Raw genomic sequence first — 14,489 nt, 5'->3', positions numbered from 1 at the left:
ATGTAAGCATTTGTTATTCTTATTTCATCTCCGAAATTCTCTTTGAGCAGTCTTTTAGCTTCCACATATCCATCCTGTGGAGGCATGTGTAGGCAGCTCCGCACACGATCTTTAGGTTGATCTGTGGTGTATTGTTCCAAAAAGTAGAGTCTATCTTGATCGTTGGTGGTTCTGTTTTCTATGCCGTACTCGAAGGCTCGCATGAATGATCTAAAGTTCATAGGATCTCCGTCAAACATGGGAATCTCCCTGGTTGGGAGTAGCGCCAGATTCTGCTGTGTGGCAAGTATCTCTGTAATGTCATTCTGTCTTGCCATGACATTTGATAGAACCTGGTCTGTTTGGGTTTGACCCTGTTGTCCTGCTGTAGCTCCAGATGGTTGTAGCTGAAGCTGCACAGGGTGCTGATGCTGATATGGTGCATGTGGTTGTTGCCAAGGTTGTGGCTGAGGTAGCACATAGGTTGTGGTCGATACTGTACAGGTGGTTGTGGCAGTATATATGGCTGTTTGGGTCTCACTGCTTGTGGAGGCCTCTGTTGTTGTTGTTGTTGTTGTTGTTGTTGTTGTTGCTGTTGTTGCTGTTGTTGTTGCTGTTGTTGCTGTTGTTGTTGTTGTTGTTGCTGTTGTTGTTGCTGAGGTGTCTATCTTTAATCTTGTTCAGTTGCTATTGCATGCACTCATCTGTGTTTCACTACACACTTGAGTGCATGCTTATCAACTGTTAGTCTGCAACACTACTATCACCGACATCTAAGAAGGGAGATCCCCCCTTGAATGGCCCTTCTAAGGTTTCTCTCCTCCACACTGCCTGTTGAGCATTTTTCCCTATTGTTAGGTTTTAGTGAGTTTTTCCTTACATTCGCGTGGGGTATGTCTGGGAGTGCTTGCATTCTTTCATTTATTTGCATTTATCTTACATTTTTTGGACCTTATGGTGTTCTTGTTCTGTTCTTGACTTATTGTTATGTTTTCTTCTTGACTTGTTTAAAGAAGACCTGTACGGCCCATGGGGACATTAACATGTGTTGTCGGGCCTTATAAATAAATTTGATTTGATTTGATTTGTGTGTGCGCCCATGCATACTGGTCCAAGAGCTGTCTTTGCACAGGGGTTTTTGGAACAGTATTTATGGATGCATACTCTACCGGTGATTGCAATATCGGTAGTCCTTCTGAGGTTTCAAGAGCATGTGCTTGGTCAACATATTCATTCATACCATCCCCTCGAGGTTGCATGTTGTACACATACCCGTCCCCTTGAGTGGGGAGTGGGTGAGTTTGAGATGGATACCTCATGGTTCGAGATACTGAGTTGGTTTGAGATGATGTTTCATAACCATCCAGTACTTTGAGTTTGGCCGTTGATACAGCCATGTCTGTGTCAAAGTCAAGTTTATCCTTCTCAGCCTTTAATTCAGCCCTGGCTTTAGCCTTCTGCACCTTTAATTTAGCCTTTAATTCAGTCTCCTTTAGACTTAATTCAGCTTGTAATTTAGCCTGTTAGATTTGATTCAGCCTTTGATTTAGCCTCCTGCAGCTTTAATTCAGCCTTTAATTTAGCCTCTTTTAGATTTAATTCAGCCTCTAATTCAGCTTCCTTTAGACTTAGAGATTGTCTGGCTGAAAGTGCAGTGGCACGTGCCTGAAGGATGGCCCGCTCAGTTTCAGCTCTGCGATGGGATGCAGATAACCTGGAAGAATGGCATCCACTTGATCTTGATGATTTTGATGATGATTTTGATGGGGCCCTGGCCCCTACGGCTGAAACGCTATCCTCTGGGCTTACTGTAGCCTGAAGGTCCATTTCCAGTTTATCTTGAGTCTCAACTGGAGACTTTTGGACCACAGACTCAATCTGACTGGGAGCTAGGGTTTGCTTTTTCTTATACTCCTCCATCAACCAATCCTCAATCTCGTTAACCCATGTATTGAATCCATCTATTTTTGGTTTATACCATTGTGTTTCATCATCTCCACCATCATCCTGTAAATACAATTGTACAGACTCATTTGCGATCTTAAAATCACTGAGTGCCTTATTGAATAATGCCATGTACGTTTTTACTCCTTCTTCATCCTTTGATATCACCATCTGTTTAATCTCATTTTGTTTGCGGGTGCATGCTGCAAGCCTCCCTTTACGTGATCCTCTTAATTGTCTCAGTTCATTTTCCGCGACCGTCAAATCCATGTTATCCGTCTCAGAAACCGACCCACCAATTCTTAACACAACTGTTTAATTATTTTATATTCCACAGCGCCGTGTGCGCGCGCAACGTACATAGTAGTCCGTAATTCATTGATAACTTTTACTCACGAACGCTCCTTTGATGTCCTCGGGATGATCGGGATGATTCACTCGCTCCGATGCCGTGGTTGATCGATTCCTTCCTTCCTTCCAACACCGTGGTTGATCAATTCCTTTTTTCGATCACAGCGTTTTCCAAACAAAACCAGATTCCCTCTGCTGGCTTCCTCTTGTCATTTATTGAAGCGTGCCTCTACCTGGGTGGCTTCAACAACCTGACGAGTCCTCTTGTCACTTTATTGAAGCGCGCCTCTACCTGGGTGGCTTCAACAACAGCGAATTTTCTGACTTAATGTAGCGACCTCTTCCTGGGTCCGCTTCTATTGGCAACCGGGGACGTGATCCGTACGCGCTCCATCCAAATAATAGTCTCCACACCTTGAGTTCCGTTATCAGATACCACAGATATCCGATTTATTTAGAAAATAAATGGTTTACATGGGAGAGGTGATCAAAGTGATCCTATTGTTCCTATAATGGTTCAAATGGTTCAAATGGTTCAAAGCGTTTCTAAGACTATCTAAAGCGGTCAGAAAATTGTATGCTTTCCCCTGTGGCTACACCACCCAGCTGATTCTTATCACCAATTTATGATCTCCGCCGCGCTGTGGCTGATCCGCCTGACAGGTGATCCACCCACAGTACAACAGAGTCCATTCAATTGGCTACACAGATAATCATAATATTCCCATAAATCATATCCTTCTATTGGAAATAATAATAATAATACTAATAATAATAATAATAATAATAATAATAATAATAATAATAATAATAATAATAATAATAATCTATAACAAAAACACTCATATGGCCTTTACAGTACAGGTGATTAAATTAAATTAGGTATATAGGTATAGGTAGGTACAGTATATACAGTAGGTATACGTAGGTATATACAGTAGGTATATGTAGGTATATAGGTATTCAAGATTCAAGATTCAAGATTCAAGAGTTTTAATTGTCACGGCATACAGGTATACAATGAAATGCGGCTGGTCTTGCCCGCGACGATGTGCAATACAGTGGTACAACATATAATAGAATCCAATAAAATACAGTGGTACAACATATTAATAGAATCCAATAAAACAGTGCAATAAACAGGTACATGGTGTGCCATCTCGGTATCTGTACATTAGTATTTACAGAGCATATAGGACATGCTAGTTAGCTTTAGTAGTGCAATACACTGTTCCTGATGTTATACTATTTTAAGTGGCCTTTCCTCTGGCCATAAGTGTGCGTGTGTGCGGCATGAGTGTTAAAGTGGCTGCTAGTGTGTGAGCGTGCTCAGCGTGCGTGTCGTGTATGTACTTGTGTGTGGATAGTTCAGTTTCTGTGTCTCTCGATGTTCATTGTTCAAGGCTCTGATGGCCTGGGGGAAGAAGCTTAGCCTAAGCCTCTCCGTCTTAGTCTCTAGAATTCGCAGGCGTCTGCCTGACCTCAGCAGCTGGAACAGGCTGTTATTGGGGTGGTGGGGGTCTTTCATTATCCTGCAGGCTCTGGATTTGCACCTCTTGTTGTATAGAGCCTGCAGGGGAGGTAGCGCAATACCCGTGGTACGCTCGGCTGAGCGCACCACACTCTGTAGGGCCTTCTTGTCCTGTGCCGTGCTGTTCCCATACCAGGCAGTGATGTTTCCGGTCAAGATGCTCTCTACAGCTCCTGAGTAGAAGGACTGAAGTATCTTCCCCGATACTCTGAACTTCCTTAACTGTCTCAGGTGGTAGAGGCGCTGCTTCGCTTTCTTTACTACTGTGCCTATGTGTGTTGACCATGTCAGGTCCTCTGAGATGTGGACCCCCAGGTACTTGAAGCTGCTCACCCTGTCCACGGTAGCCCCGTTAATCCTCAGTGGTGTGTGTGTCTCCCGCTGTCCTCTCCTATAATCCACGATCAGCTCCTTGGTTTTACCAATGTTCAGGAGCAGGCTGTTGTCCTGGCACCAACGTTCCAGTACCTCAACCTCCTCCCGGTAGGCCTTCTCGTCGTTGTCCGAGATCAGCCCCACCACCACCGTGTCGTCGGCGAACTTCACAATGGAGTTGGAGCTGAACTTGGCCACACAGTCGTGTGTGTAGAGTGAGTACAGCAGGGGGCTTAGAACACAGCCCTGGGGGGACCCGATGCTCAGGGTGATGGTGTTGGAGGTCTGACCCCCCACCCTGACCGCCTGGGGTCTTTCACTCAGAAAGTCCAGTACCCAGGCGCTCAGGGCGGAGCTCAGGCCTAGCTCGATCAGCTTGTCCACCAGTCTGGTGGGGACTATGGTGTTGAACGCTGAGCTGTAGTCAATGAACAACAGTCTCACATAGCCCCCCTTCTGACGGTCAAGGTGGGAGAGAGTGCTGTGCAGTACCTGGGAGACCGCGTCATCAGTGGACCTGTTTGTCCTGTATGCAAATTGCATAGGGTCCATATCACTGGGGAGAGAGGCACAAATGTGGTCCTTGACCAGCCTCTCGAAACATTTCATGACCACAGAGGTGAGTGCCACCGGTCTGTAATCATTTGGACATGTTGGGGAGGGTTTCTTCGGTACAGGGATGATGGTAGACATCTTGAAGCAGGCAGGGACTACTGACTCCGCCAGGGATTGATTAAATATGGCGGTGAACACCGGGGCAAGCTGGTTTGCACAGGACTTAAGTATGCGTCCTGTTATACCATCTGGGCCTGCAGCCTTCCTGGTGTTCACCTGCATAAATGCTCTTCTCACACTGTGTTCCGACAACGAGAGAGCGCCCCCGCCCCCCCGCGGTTGCCCCCCCCCCTCCACAACAGCCGGTGCGCCAGTGACGTCACTAGCCAGAGGGCTAGCGGCGACACTGTCTACACCGAACCGAGCGTAGAAGGAGTTGAGTTTGTCCGCTAGAGAGGCGTCGTCGCTCCCCATTGCGGGGGCGCTGACTTTGTAGTCAGTTATTGTCTTCAGTCCCCTCCACAAGCCTCTTGTGTCGTTTTGTGCCATTTGTGTCTCCAGTTTCTCAGCATATGTCCTCTTAGCAAGTTTAACAGCCTTGCGCAGAGTGTAGACTGAAGCCTTGTATTCTTCCATATTTCCTGACTCTCTGCCCAGGTTATAAGCCGTGGTGCGTGAGTTTAGGGCTGTTCTTATAGTGCTGTCCACCCAAGGTTTCTGGTTTGGGAAAACCCGCGCCGTCTTTGTGGGGACAATGCCGTCTGCCACTGTTGTTATGTAGCTTACAACGGTATCAGCATACTCGCTGACGTCACTGGCGCTTCCTTCAAACATGTCCCAGTCTGTATCCTTGAACGCGTCACGGAGCTCGGCCTCTGATTCGTCAGCCCACTTTTTTGTCTCACGTGACACGACGGCTTCGCGTGATCGCTGTTTGTATGCTGGGATTAAAAAGATGGAGTCGTGATCGCTCGCGCTTACAGAGCCCATCAGTGGCGGAGCCGCTACAGCCTTGTAGGCAGCTCTGAACGGGGTGTAGCAGTGGTCGAGTGTGTTTCCCCCTCTTGTGGAGCAGGCGATGTGCTGAAAAAAAGTCGGCATCACTTTTTTCAGGTTTGCCTGGTTGAAATCACCAGTCACTATCGTCGCGGCTTCCGGGTGCTTGATCTGCTGTTTGTTGATGTGGTCGTGTAATTCCCCCAGCGCTTTGCCGGTATTTGCCTGTGGGTGAATATACACGACGGATAAAATGACCGCGGTAAACTCACGGGGTAGGTGATACGGGCGACACAGGATCTGGAGATGTTCCATATCTGGGGAGCATGAACTTGAGAGGACATGTACTTCCTTGGGATTAACCCAGAGATTGTTCGTGAGGATGCAGACCCCACCTCCGACGCTCTTCCCAGAGGCTGCCGTGCGATCTGCTCTCAGGACGGTGAAATTGTCCGATGGAGAGACGCTGTTGTCCGGCGTTGCTGGCTTGAGCCATGTCTCAGTGAAACACATGATATTAACGTCTCTCATCTCCCGTTGGAATCGGACCCTCGCTCTCAAGTCGTCCATCCTTCCCTCCAACGAACGTGCATTCGCCAGAAAGATGGATGGAATTGCTGGACGGTAAGCAGATCTTTTTAATCTAAGTCTGATACCGCCTCGTCTACCTCTATGTTTCTTTCTGCCGTTTCCTTTGTTGCCGTTCTCCCGCTTGATTTCTGTTAGCCCTTCTGGGCATAAAGTGTCTCCCAACTCCAATTTGAGTCCGGAGTTTAGGTCCATAAGTGTCTGGCGGTCGTATGACATACCCGCCAGTGATGATTTAATAAAAAAAGTCGAAAAAACAAACATAATAGCTAAAAATGTGCACAATCGTCGCGGAGCTAAACCAAAGGCGTATAAGTAAGTATATAGGTACAAGTAGGTATATATGTATAAGTAGGTATATAGGTATAGGTAGGTATATACAGTAGGTATAAGTAAGTATATACAGTAGGTATAAGTAGGTATATAAGTATAAGTAGGTATATACAGTAGGGATAAGTAGGTATATAGGTATAAGTAGGTATATAGGTATAGGTTGGTATATATACAGTAGGTATAAGTAGGATACAGTAGGTATAAGTAGGTATATAAGTATAAGTAGGTATATACAGTAGGGATAAGTAGGTATATAGGTATAAGTAGGTATACGTAGGTATATAAGTATAAGTAGGTATATACAGTAGGTATAAGTAGGTATATAGTAGGGGTGTAACGGTACACAAAAACCACGGTACGGTACGTACCTCGGTTTTGAAGTCAAGGTTCGGTACGGTTTTCGGTACAGTGGGGGAAAGTTTGGCTTTCCATGTTCCAGGGTGATGTAGTGTGCAGTAACTAATTGTACTTGTAGGGCTGTCAACGAATATTCTATATTGGAATTAATAATCGACTTGTAAAAAAATATATATAATAATAATAATTATATTAGATTGTGAAAAAAACAGCCCCTGGTGGGCGGTCGTTAGTGGTTAACATACCGTTGTATTCGTTCGGTACACTACACAGCCGTTCGGTACGGTACGGTACACACTGAAACTTGTTTGGTTCGGTACGGATACGTGTACCTTTACACCCCTAGTATATAGGTATAAATAGGTATACGTAGGTATATAATGCCCCTTTTCCACTGCATGGTACCTACTCGACTCTACTCTACTCGGCATTTTCGGTTTTCCATTACCAAAGTACCTGCTACCAGGTACTTTTTGGGTACTTTTTGGGTACTTTTTTAGTCCCTGCTCTGTCGAGGTTCCAAGCGCGTGCCAAGCGAGTAGAACTTGTACCAGAAAAGTCACGTGAAACACTGCAGACCACTGATTGGTCAGAAGAGAGACGTGTCACTTGTTGGAGAGTCTGACGAAAACAGAAAGCCGCCATCTTTAATGTCTCGCATAGGATTTCATTATGTTTGCAGCAGGCACAAGTGCAATAAACAAAGGATACAGTCACTGTGTATTCTGCCTCATTTATTGATTAAACAAAACCGACATCAACACAATTTGCCACCGAGCGGAGAGTTTAGTCTCGCAAAAAGATCGCTGACTTGTTAAGGCTTAAGCTTGTTGTTAGGTTAGGTGCTAATGTTGTGCTAGCGTTTTAGCATGGCTATCGTACATAGCGTGATCAATATAACTCGCTATTGATTGTTTGTATGAGTAACGTTAATGCTAGTAGAATAGACACAACGTGAGGTAATCACCATCCATTTTAAACCGGTTATTACCTAATGCTAACGTTAGCAAATAGACGCGACTGGTAACGTTACAGCTTGTTAGCCTAATGCTAACGTTAACGTTAGCATAGACAGCCTAGCTAACGTTAACGCTTGTAGAATAGACACAATGAGAGGTAACGTTAGCATTAGCAGAATAGACACAACGAGAGTCTCGTTAATGTTGTTATTGATTGATTGATTGAAAACTGTGTTTTACTCTGGCTTGCGCCTAGCTCACGGACATAGCTATGCTGGAGCCCTCACAGAGCTATGGCGCTCTCAGCTGTACACCAGCAGCCCCGCCTCCCCACACGGAGACAAACTGAGTACTTTATTTTAGTACCTGGAGTGGAAAAGGAACGAAGTACGAGGTACCTAAAGTGAGTAGAGTAGAGTAGGGTAGAGTCGAGTAGGTACCATGCAATGGAAAAGAGGCATAAGTATAAGTAGGTATATACAGTAGGTATAAGTAGGTATATAGGTATAAGTAGGTATACGTAGGTATATACGTATAAGTAGGTAGGCCTATATACAGTAGGGATAAGTAGGTATATAGGGATAAGTAGGTATATAAGTATAAGTAGGTATATACAGTAGGGATAAGTAGGTATATACAGTAGGTATAAGTAGGTATATAAGTGTAGTTATGTCCTCCACTACTGGACATCTCGGCGACTAATAGCAAATAATCACTTTGCTAATAAGTTGAATACTATACTATCATTGCAGAGGGACCTCTTTAGGCCTCACTCTGATTACAGATCAACGTCTCTCAAGGTTGACACGTTACCATGATGTCAGAGATGTTATTCTGAGGAAGGTTTTACATAAAAACATCGGTATGAAAAGGTCAAAGTTGAAGAGGAAGCCTAACCTAGGTTATCGGTGACCTCGTACATGTCCTGGAAGTCCTTCATCCTCAGCCCGATGACGTCCACGAAGTCCTCCACCAGACGGAACAGCTCCTTTATGTTGGGCCCCAGCTGTGAGAGAGAGAGAGAGACAGAGAGAGAGAGAGAGAGAGAGAGAGAGAGAGAGAGAGAGAGAGAGAGAGAGAGAGGGGAAGAGAGAGAGACAGAGACAGAGAGAGAGAGACAGAGAGAGAGACAGAGACAGAGAGAGAGGGAGAGAGAGAGAGAGATGAAAGCTGAAGGACAAGCTGGAAATGGATGTCATCAGTGCAACCAAAAAACACATACGACCACACAAGCAAGTCTCTGGCTCTGGTTATTTATGGCAAATGCTTTCACGCCGTCACCAAGAGACCCGCAGCATTTTCCTCGAGAACCTCGCCTACATTTTATGCGTCGACCCCCGACATTTCTGTCTTTCGTGGCGAAACGGCGTGACGACGGCCATGTGTGTTTGGACTTCGGCCGTAGTTTTGATTTGACTTTGCTCTGGCGCCTGCCGGTCTGCCACGCTTGGCAGCCAGGGAGACACGTTCTGCAGAGGAAAGAGGACAGGTGGAAGGACAGCAATGCCGATGAACAGATTGAGGACTGGGTGTCTCCTTTTGCTCCATTACCCGTCGGCTCGAGCCTGGGCCCTGTCCTTGAGGCGGCCCTCCCCTCCTCTCCTCCATCTCTCTCCCATTCTCTTTCTCTCTCTCTCCATCTGGCTCTGTCGATCTGTTAGACCCTCTGTCGTTCTGTCTGTCTGTTGAGCCGTCTGTCAATCTGTCTGTCCACCTGTCTCGCCCCTGTCGAGCGTGTGCCCGAACTCGGGGATTACTGGAGTAGTAGAAGAGAATACTTAATTGCAGTCGCCGCAGGGGAACGTGTGCAGACGGCGTTGTCATGGAGGGAGAGAGAGTGAGAGAGAGAGAGAGAGAGAGAGAGAGAGAGACAGAGAGGGAGAGATAGACAGAGAAAAGAGACATAGAGAGAGAGACAGAGAGAGAGAGAGAGAGAGAGAGAGAGAGAGAGAGAGATAGAGAGAGAGAGAGGGAGAGAGAGACAGAGAAAGAGAAAGAGACATAGAGAGAGAGAGACAGAGAGAGAGAGAGAGAGAGAGAGAGAGAGAGAGAGAGAGAGAGAGAGAGAGAGAGAGAGAGAGAGAGAGAGAGAGAGAGAGAGAGAGATAGAGAGAGTGCAAACAAAGAAAAGAAAAGAGTGTCACCAACCAGTTGTGCCTCCTCCCATCTGTCCCTATTCTCTTCCATCAGTAGGTTACTGACTGACTGGACAAAGTTCTGGAACACAAAGAGACGTTCACATCAAGGGCCGGAAACATTATTACTTTCAGAATATTACTGCTCGAAACTGTAATCAGTAAAGTAATCATCTGGAATACACAAACACAGTGACAGGATCTGATTACTTGGTTGGTTAAGTTTGGGCTACATTGCCTCCGAGAACCATAAAATATACAGATTGATGTTACACACTGTAACAACAGCTAGAAGGAGAGTTTTTAACTTGATATATCACTGTCAGATTGGTTGTGATACCTTGGCATAATGCCAGTAAACTAATGAGACCATCGTTGAAACAATAGTAGCCTAAGGCCACATTTCCCATAAGCCCTGGTGCTTCCTGTTGCATGTCAATGTTGGTGGAAAATAGCCGAAGTTAATAACTTACTCAGTCCAAAGAGACCTGGGCCCTCATTTATCAAATTTTCTTAGAAAGTATTCTACTTCCGTTAGTAAGCACAGAATTTAGAATGTGTGCACGCACAAAAAAAACAGGATTTATCACACATGCGTACACAGGTCCTACGCACAGTTGTCTTGATAAATATCACCTTGGTCCTAAGCTGGAGCTTGTGCACTGTTTTAAGTATTTGCATACCAGAACCGCCCCGATTAACCATATACGGTAATGGAACACCCCCATGAAATGTGGAAAAGTGGACTAACCCGAGCGAACTCTGAGAGACTTCACTGAGAGCGAGATTGATCACCGAGGTCCAACCAACAAATTGAATGTATACAGCATTTCCCGTTGTGAACAATCTTATTTGGAAACATGACACACAGAATAATAGTATTTAGCGTTTTATTTTAAACAATATTTAATCGTATGATTATAGATATTTTTAGAGAATAAATAAATCCAATGAAGTTGCCAAGTTCACAGACAACTCCGCTGAGGAGGGAGCGTGCAGACTGCAGACTATCTTCGGTGCGCCGGGAGCCAAGGATGTTGACTGACCCAGTCCTGCTACAGAACCAGCACATTGACAGAAATAAATGACAAGCTGATCCGACATTAAGCACTGTAATGACTGAAATTTAATCAATTTCAGCACGCCAACTCTGCGCTCTACAATGCCTATTATGTGCGCTCGTCATGAGCCCGTGGTTCTGGTCAGAGTCATTATGGCTTCAGTGGATAACCCTGATCTGCATTTAAGTGATGTTTTAGATACCCCAGTAATAACATTACAATTGAATTAAATACAATTAGGCCTGAATGAGACTCCGGCCACCGGCACATTATCAGCCAAAATGCGCATCGCAGATTATCTGTACATTGACCGAGTGGAATCCCGTTCACATTACTGGATTTGTTTATTGATGGAGCAAACTCTGAGAGATTGTTCACAGAGGCGCTGCCGAACCAAGATATAATATGATGTGTATAATATAATGTGTGTAGAGGCATATGATACAATCTATTTTGTTGTTGGTATTAGGTAGCCTATATGAATTACATATAATAGCAGCCAGCCTACATTATGCAACAGTAACTTGCGCATATATAATAACACACAGCCCTGCGAAGCCTGCATACAGTAAACTAACTTGATCATTAATCTAGCTGTTGTATCTTTACGCTTATGAAAACATTAAATAATATGTATAGGCTATAGGCCGTCGCTTTAGCCTATATTCTCAAATTGCATTTAATGGCTATCCGAGTCCTCGATATCCTCGCGGACGGACCAGTATACCTTTATATCATATCATATTCATATTCATATCATAGTTTACTCTATCAGCATACCAGCATGTAATACGTTCTTTGTTAGAACTCAACTCGTTATTATTTTGCGCATAGATTGCAGAAATACGGGAACGTTTTGATTTAGGCTTTGACATTGTAAAACTAAATAAGTGAAATTCTGTAAGCAGAATACAAGTCATGATATCACCCACACGATATATGCTCTGTGTCCAGAGCATGTATGCTTTTCATTCATTTAAGACACATTTATTGCAAGGGTTTTGTATACACATACACTCAACAAATAACCTCAGTCTGTTCTCGCTGCAATGCGTTTTTTATTCTTTCTTATAGGAAGGGGGAAGAACACTATATCGTGGGTGTTCATATGACTTGTATTCTGCGTACAGCTTCGGGCTTCCACTTATTATGTTTAACAATGGCAAAGCCTTTTAAATATAATCAAAACGTTCCTGTATTTCTGCAATATATGCGCAAAATAATAACGAGTTGAGTTACGCGGAGCGCAGTCAGTGCTTATTTCCGCGTTGTAAAAATATTCTACCACCGGCGCCAGCTACGCATGGTCCGACCTGTGCTTAAATATACGCTCCGACCGTGCGTACCTGGCGCCCGGTGGTAAAATATGAATATTGCAACGTGGAAATAAGCTTCCGTGCATTAGTTTCAACACTGCCGTGTTTTGTATGACCCCCCGTAATTCTTTATAGTTCATTGTAAAATAGCGACAGTAGTGTAATTATTGTCAAACCCTATAAATATAGCATTTGGAATAGGTCTTTATTTCCGAATGAATGCAGCAATGTTTATATAGCGTTATCGGGTGCACTGACTGCGCTTGTGGGGAACTGTTTTCAGAGATAGCAGATAGGAATGAATGAATGAATGAATGAATGAGGGGCAGTCTAATTGCAGAGAGAACATAATATTAACTAGAGTCCGCTATACCCGAGACACCTCCTTCATTTGTACCGCAATTTGAGACCGAAATTGGAGCGTGGAACAAAACGCACAAATGCCATCCCCATGCACATTGATTCAAGTCCTCTCCACCCTCGGGTCTTTGGCCACCGGCACAGTCCATCGTGATATTGGAGATAGATTGAGCAATAGACTGTTACTGTACCACCCATGTAGCTGTCAAAGCTCCATCACAAATGCAGTTATGTGAATAGAAAGGGATTCCACTCAGTGATGCGCATTTGCCTGATACATGTTGTTGCTGCATGCCGGGAGGAAGCAATGCTGCATGTTTTCAATTCATTAAATAAAACAGATACTTTTTGCAAGGGTTTACTGACTGTCATACAAATAATCAACCAACTATACTGTAACTTTTCAGTGCACGTTTTTATTTACATTGTGACAACAGCCTTGTGAGCTCCCGCACACAGACATGATGGAATTCAAGTTCAAGTTTGTATTGATCACATATAGGCAGGCTACACATGGCGTAGGCTATGGCAGTGAGATTCATTGTTCTTGTATATGCTCTCGTATTATTGTTTATATAGGCTACCTAATACCGACATCAAAATAGATTGTATGCCTCTACAAATCATATGCTGGTAGAAAATTGACGGAAAATCCGTCGCGGATCATATTCCAGCATGGTTATTAATGACACCATGGCAAACAGTGGTTAACGGTCTTTATTAGTGTTTGCGCTGCCCAGGCAGCAATGGTCTTTAGGAAGTTAATAGATATCATATCCGACATCACCGTACGTGTACATGTCTGTCAGCCTGTCGCGTATTTCTCCCATAACACGCTTCGCTCGGCTTAGTCCACTTTTCCACATTTCATGGGGGTGTTTCATGACCGTATATGGTTAATTACGGGCGGTTCTATATGCAAATACTTAAAATCGTGCAAGAGCGCGGAGCGTAGAACAAATGGTATTTATCAACACAGAGTGTGCGTAGAACCTGTGTACGCACATGTGATAAATCCAGATTTTTCTGTACGTACACACATTCTAAATTCTGTGCTTAACAATGAAAATAGAACACTTTCTAAGCATTGTTGATAAATGAGGGCCCTGGTTAATACGAGGTATTAACTCAATCAAAGTATCAATACAAAATAGTACAAGTTAGACTGGATGACTGTCAACGAGGTGTTTAGCTACAGACTGTAGGACACCAGGGAAGAGAGCCCCCCCACCGGATCTTGGAACATCTTTGTACAAAAACTGGAAGGTGTGGGGGCCACAGGAATACACGAACAAAGGGGTGTGACATATTTGGGAACATATGGAAAGGTGGGGAAGGGGGGTAGGAAGGAATGGGGGGAGGGATGGGGGTAGGAAGGAAAGATGGGTGAGATAGATCAAAGAAAGAGGGGGGAAGGGAATCTTATCTCCCACACAGTGTAGTTTCTGGACCCTGAGTTAGTTTTGTTGATAAATTACTGCATTGCACTCACCTTTGTTATTTTAGATTCTCAAATAAAATTCTACTGAATCTACTTCTCTTTATCTGAGGTTCTCAAGTGAAATTCTACTGAATCCACTCCTGTTTATCAGAGGTTCTCAGGTGAAATTCTACTGAATCTACTCCTGTTTATCAGAGGTTCTCAGGTG

At 44.3% G+C, this 14,489-nt stretch overlaps 1 protein-coding gene across 1 annotated transcript in view; it reads right to left on the bottom strand.

Moving 5' to 3' along the window:
* Nucleotides 1–14,489, bottom strand: part of adgrb1a (adhesion G protein-coupled receptor B1a) — a gene marked incomplete at its 5' end in the record, with an annotated part of 169,377 nt that overhangs the window by 122,767 nt on the left and 32,121 nt on the right. The window contains 2 exons of the mRNA XM_084336668.1: nt 8,866–8,974; nt 10,117–10,185. Of these exons, the coding sequence (XP_084192794.1) occupies nt 8,866–8,974; nt 10,117–10,185 (178 nt within the window). The remainder of the gene's footprint in view (nt 1–8,865; nt 8,975–10,116; nt 10,186–14,489) is intronic.

Source organism: Notolepis coatsorum, assembly GCF_963971535.1.
Source record: "Notolepis coatsorum genome assembly, chromosome: 19".
Classification (NCBI taxonomy): domain Eukaryota; kingdom Metazoa; phylum Chordata; class Actinopteri; order Aulopiformes; family Paralepididae; genus Notolepis; species Notolepis coatsorum.
Note: the sequence above shows the minus strand (reverse complement) of the source record. Positions and strands in the feature narration are given on the sequence as shown.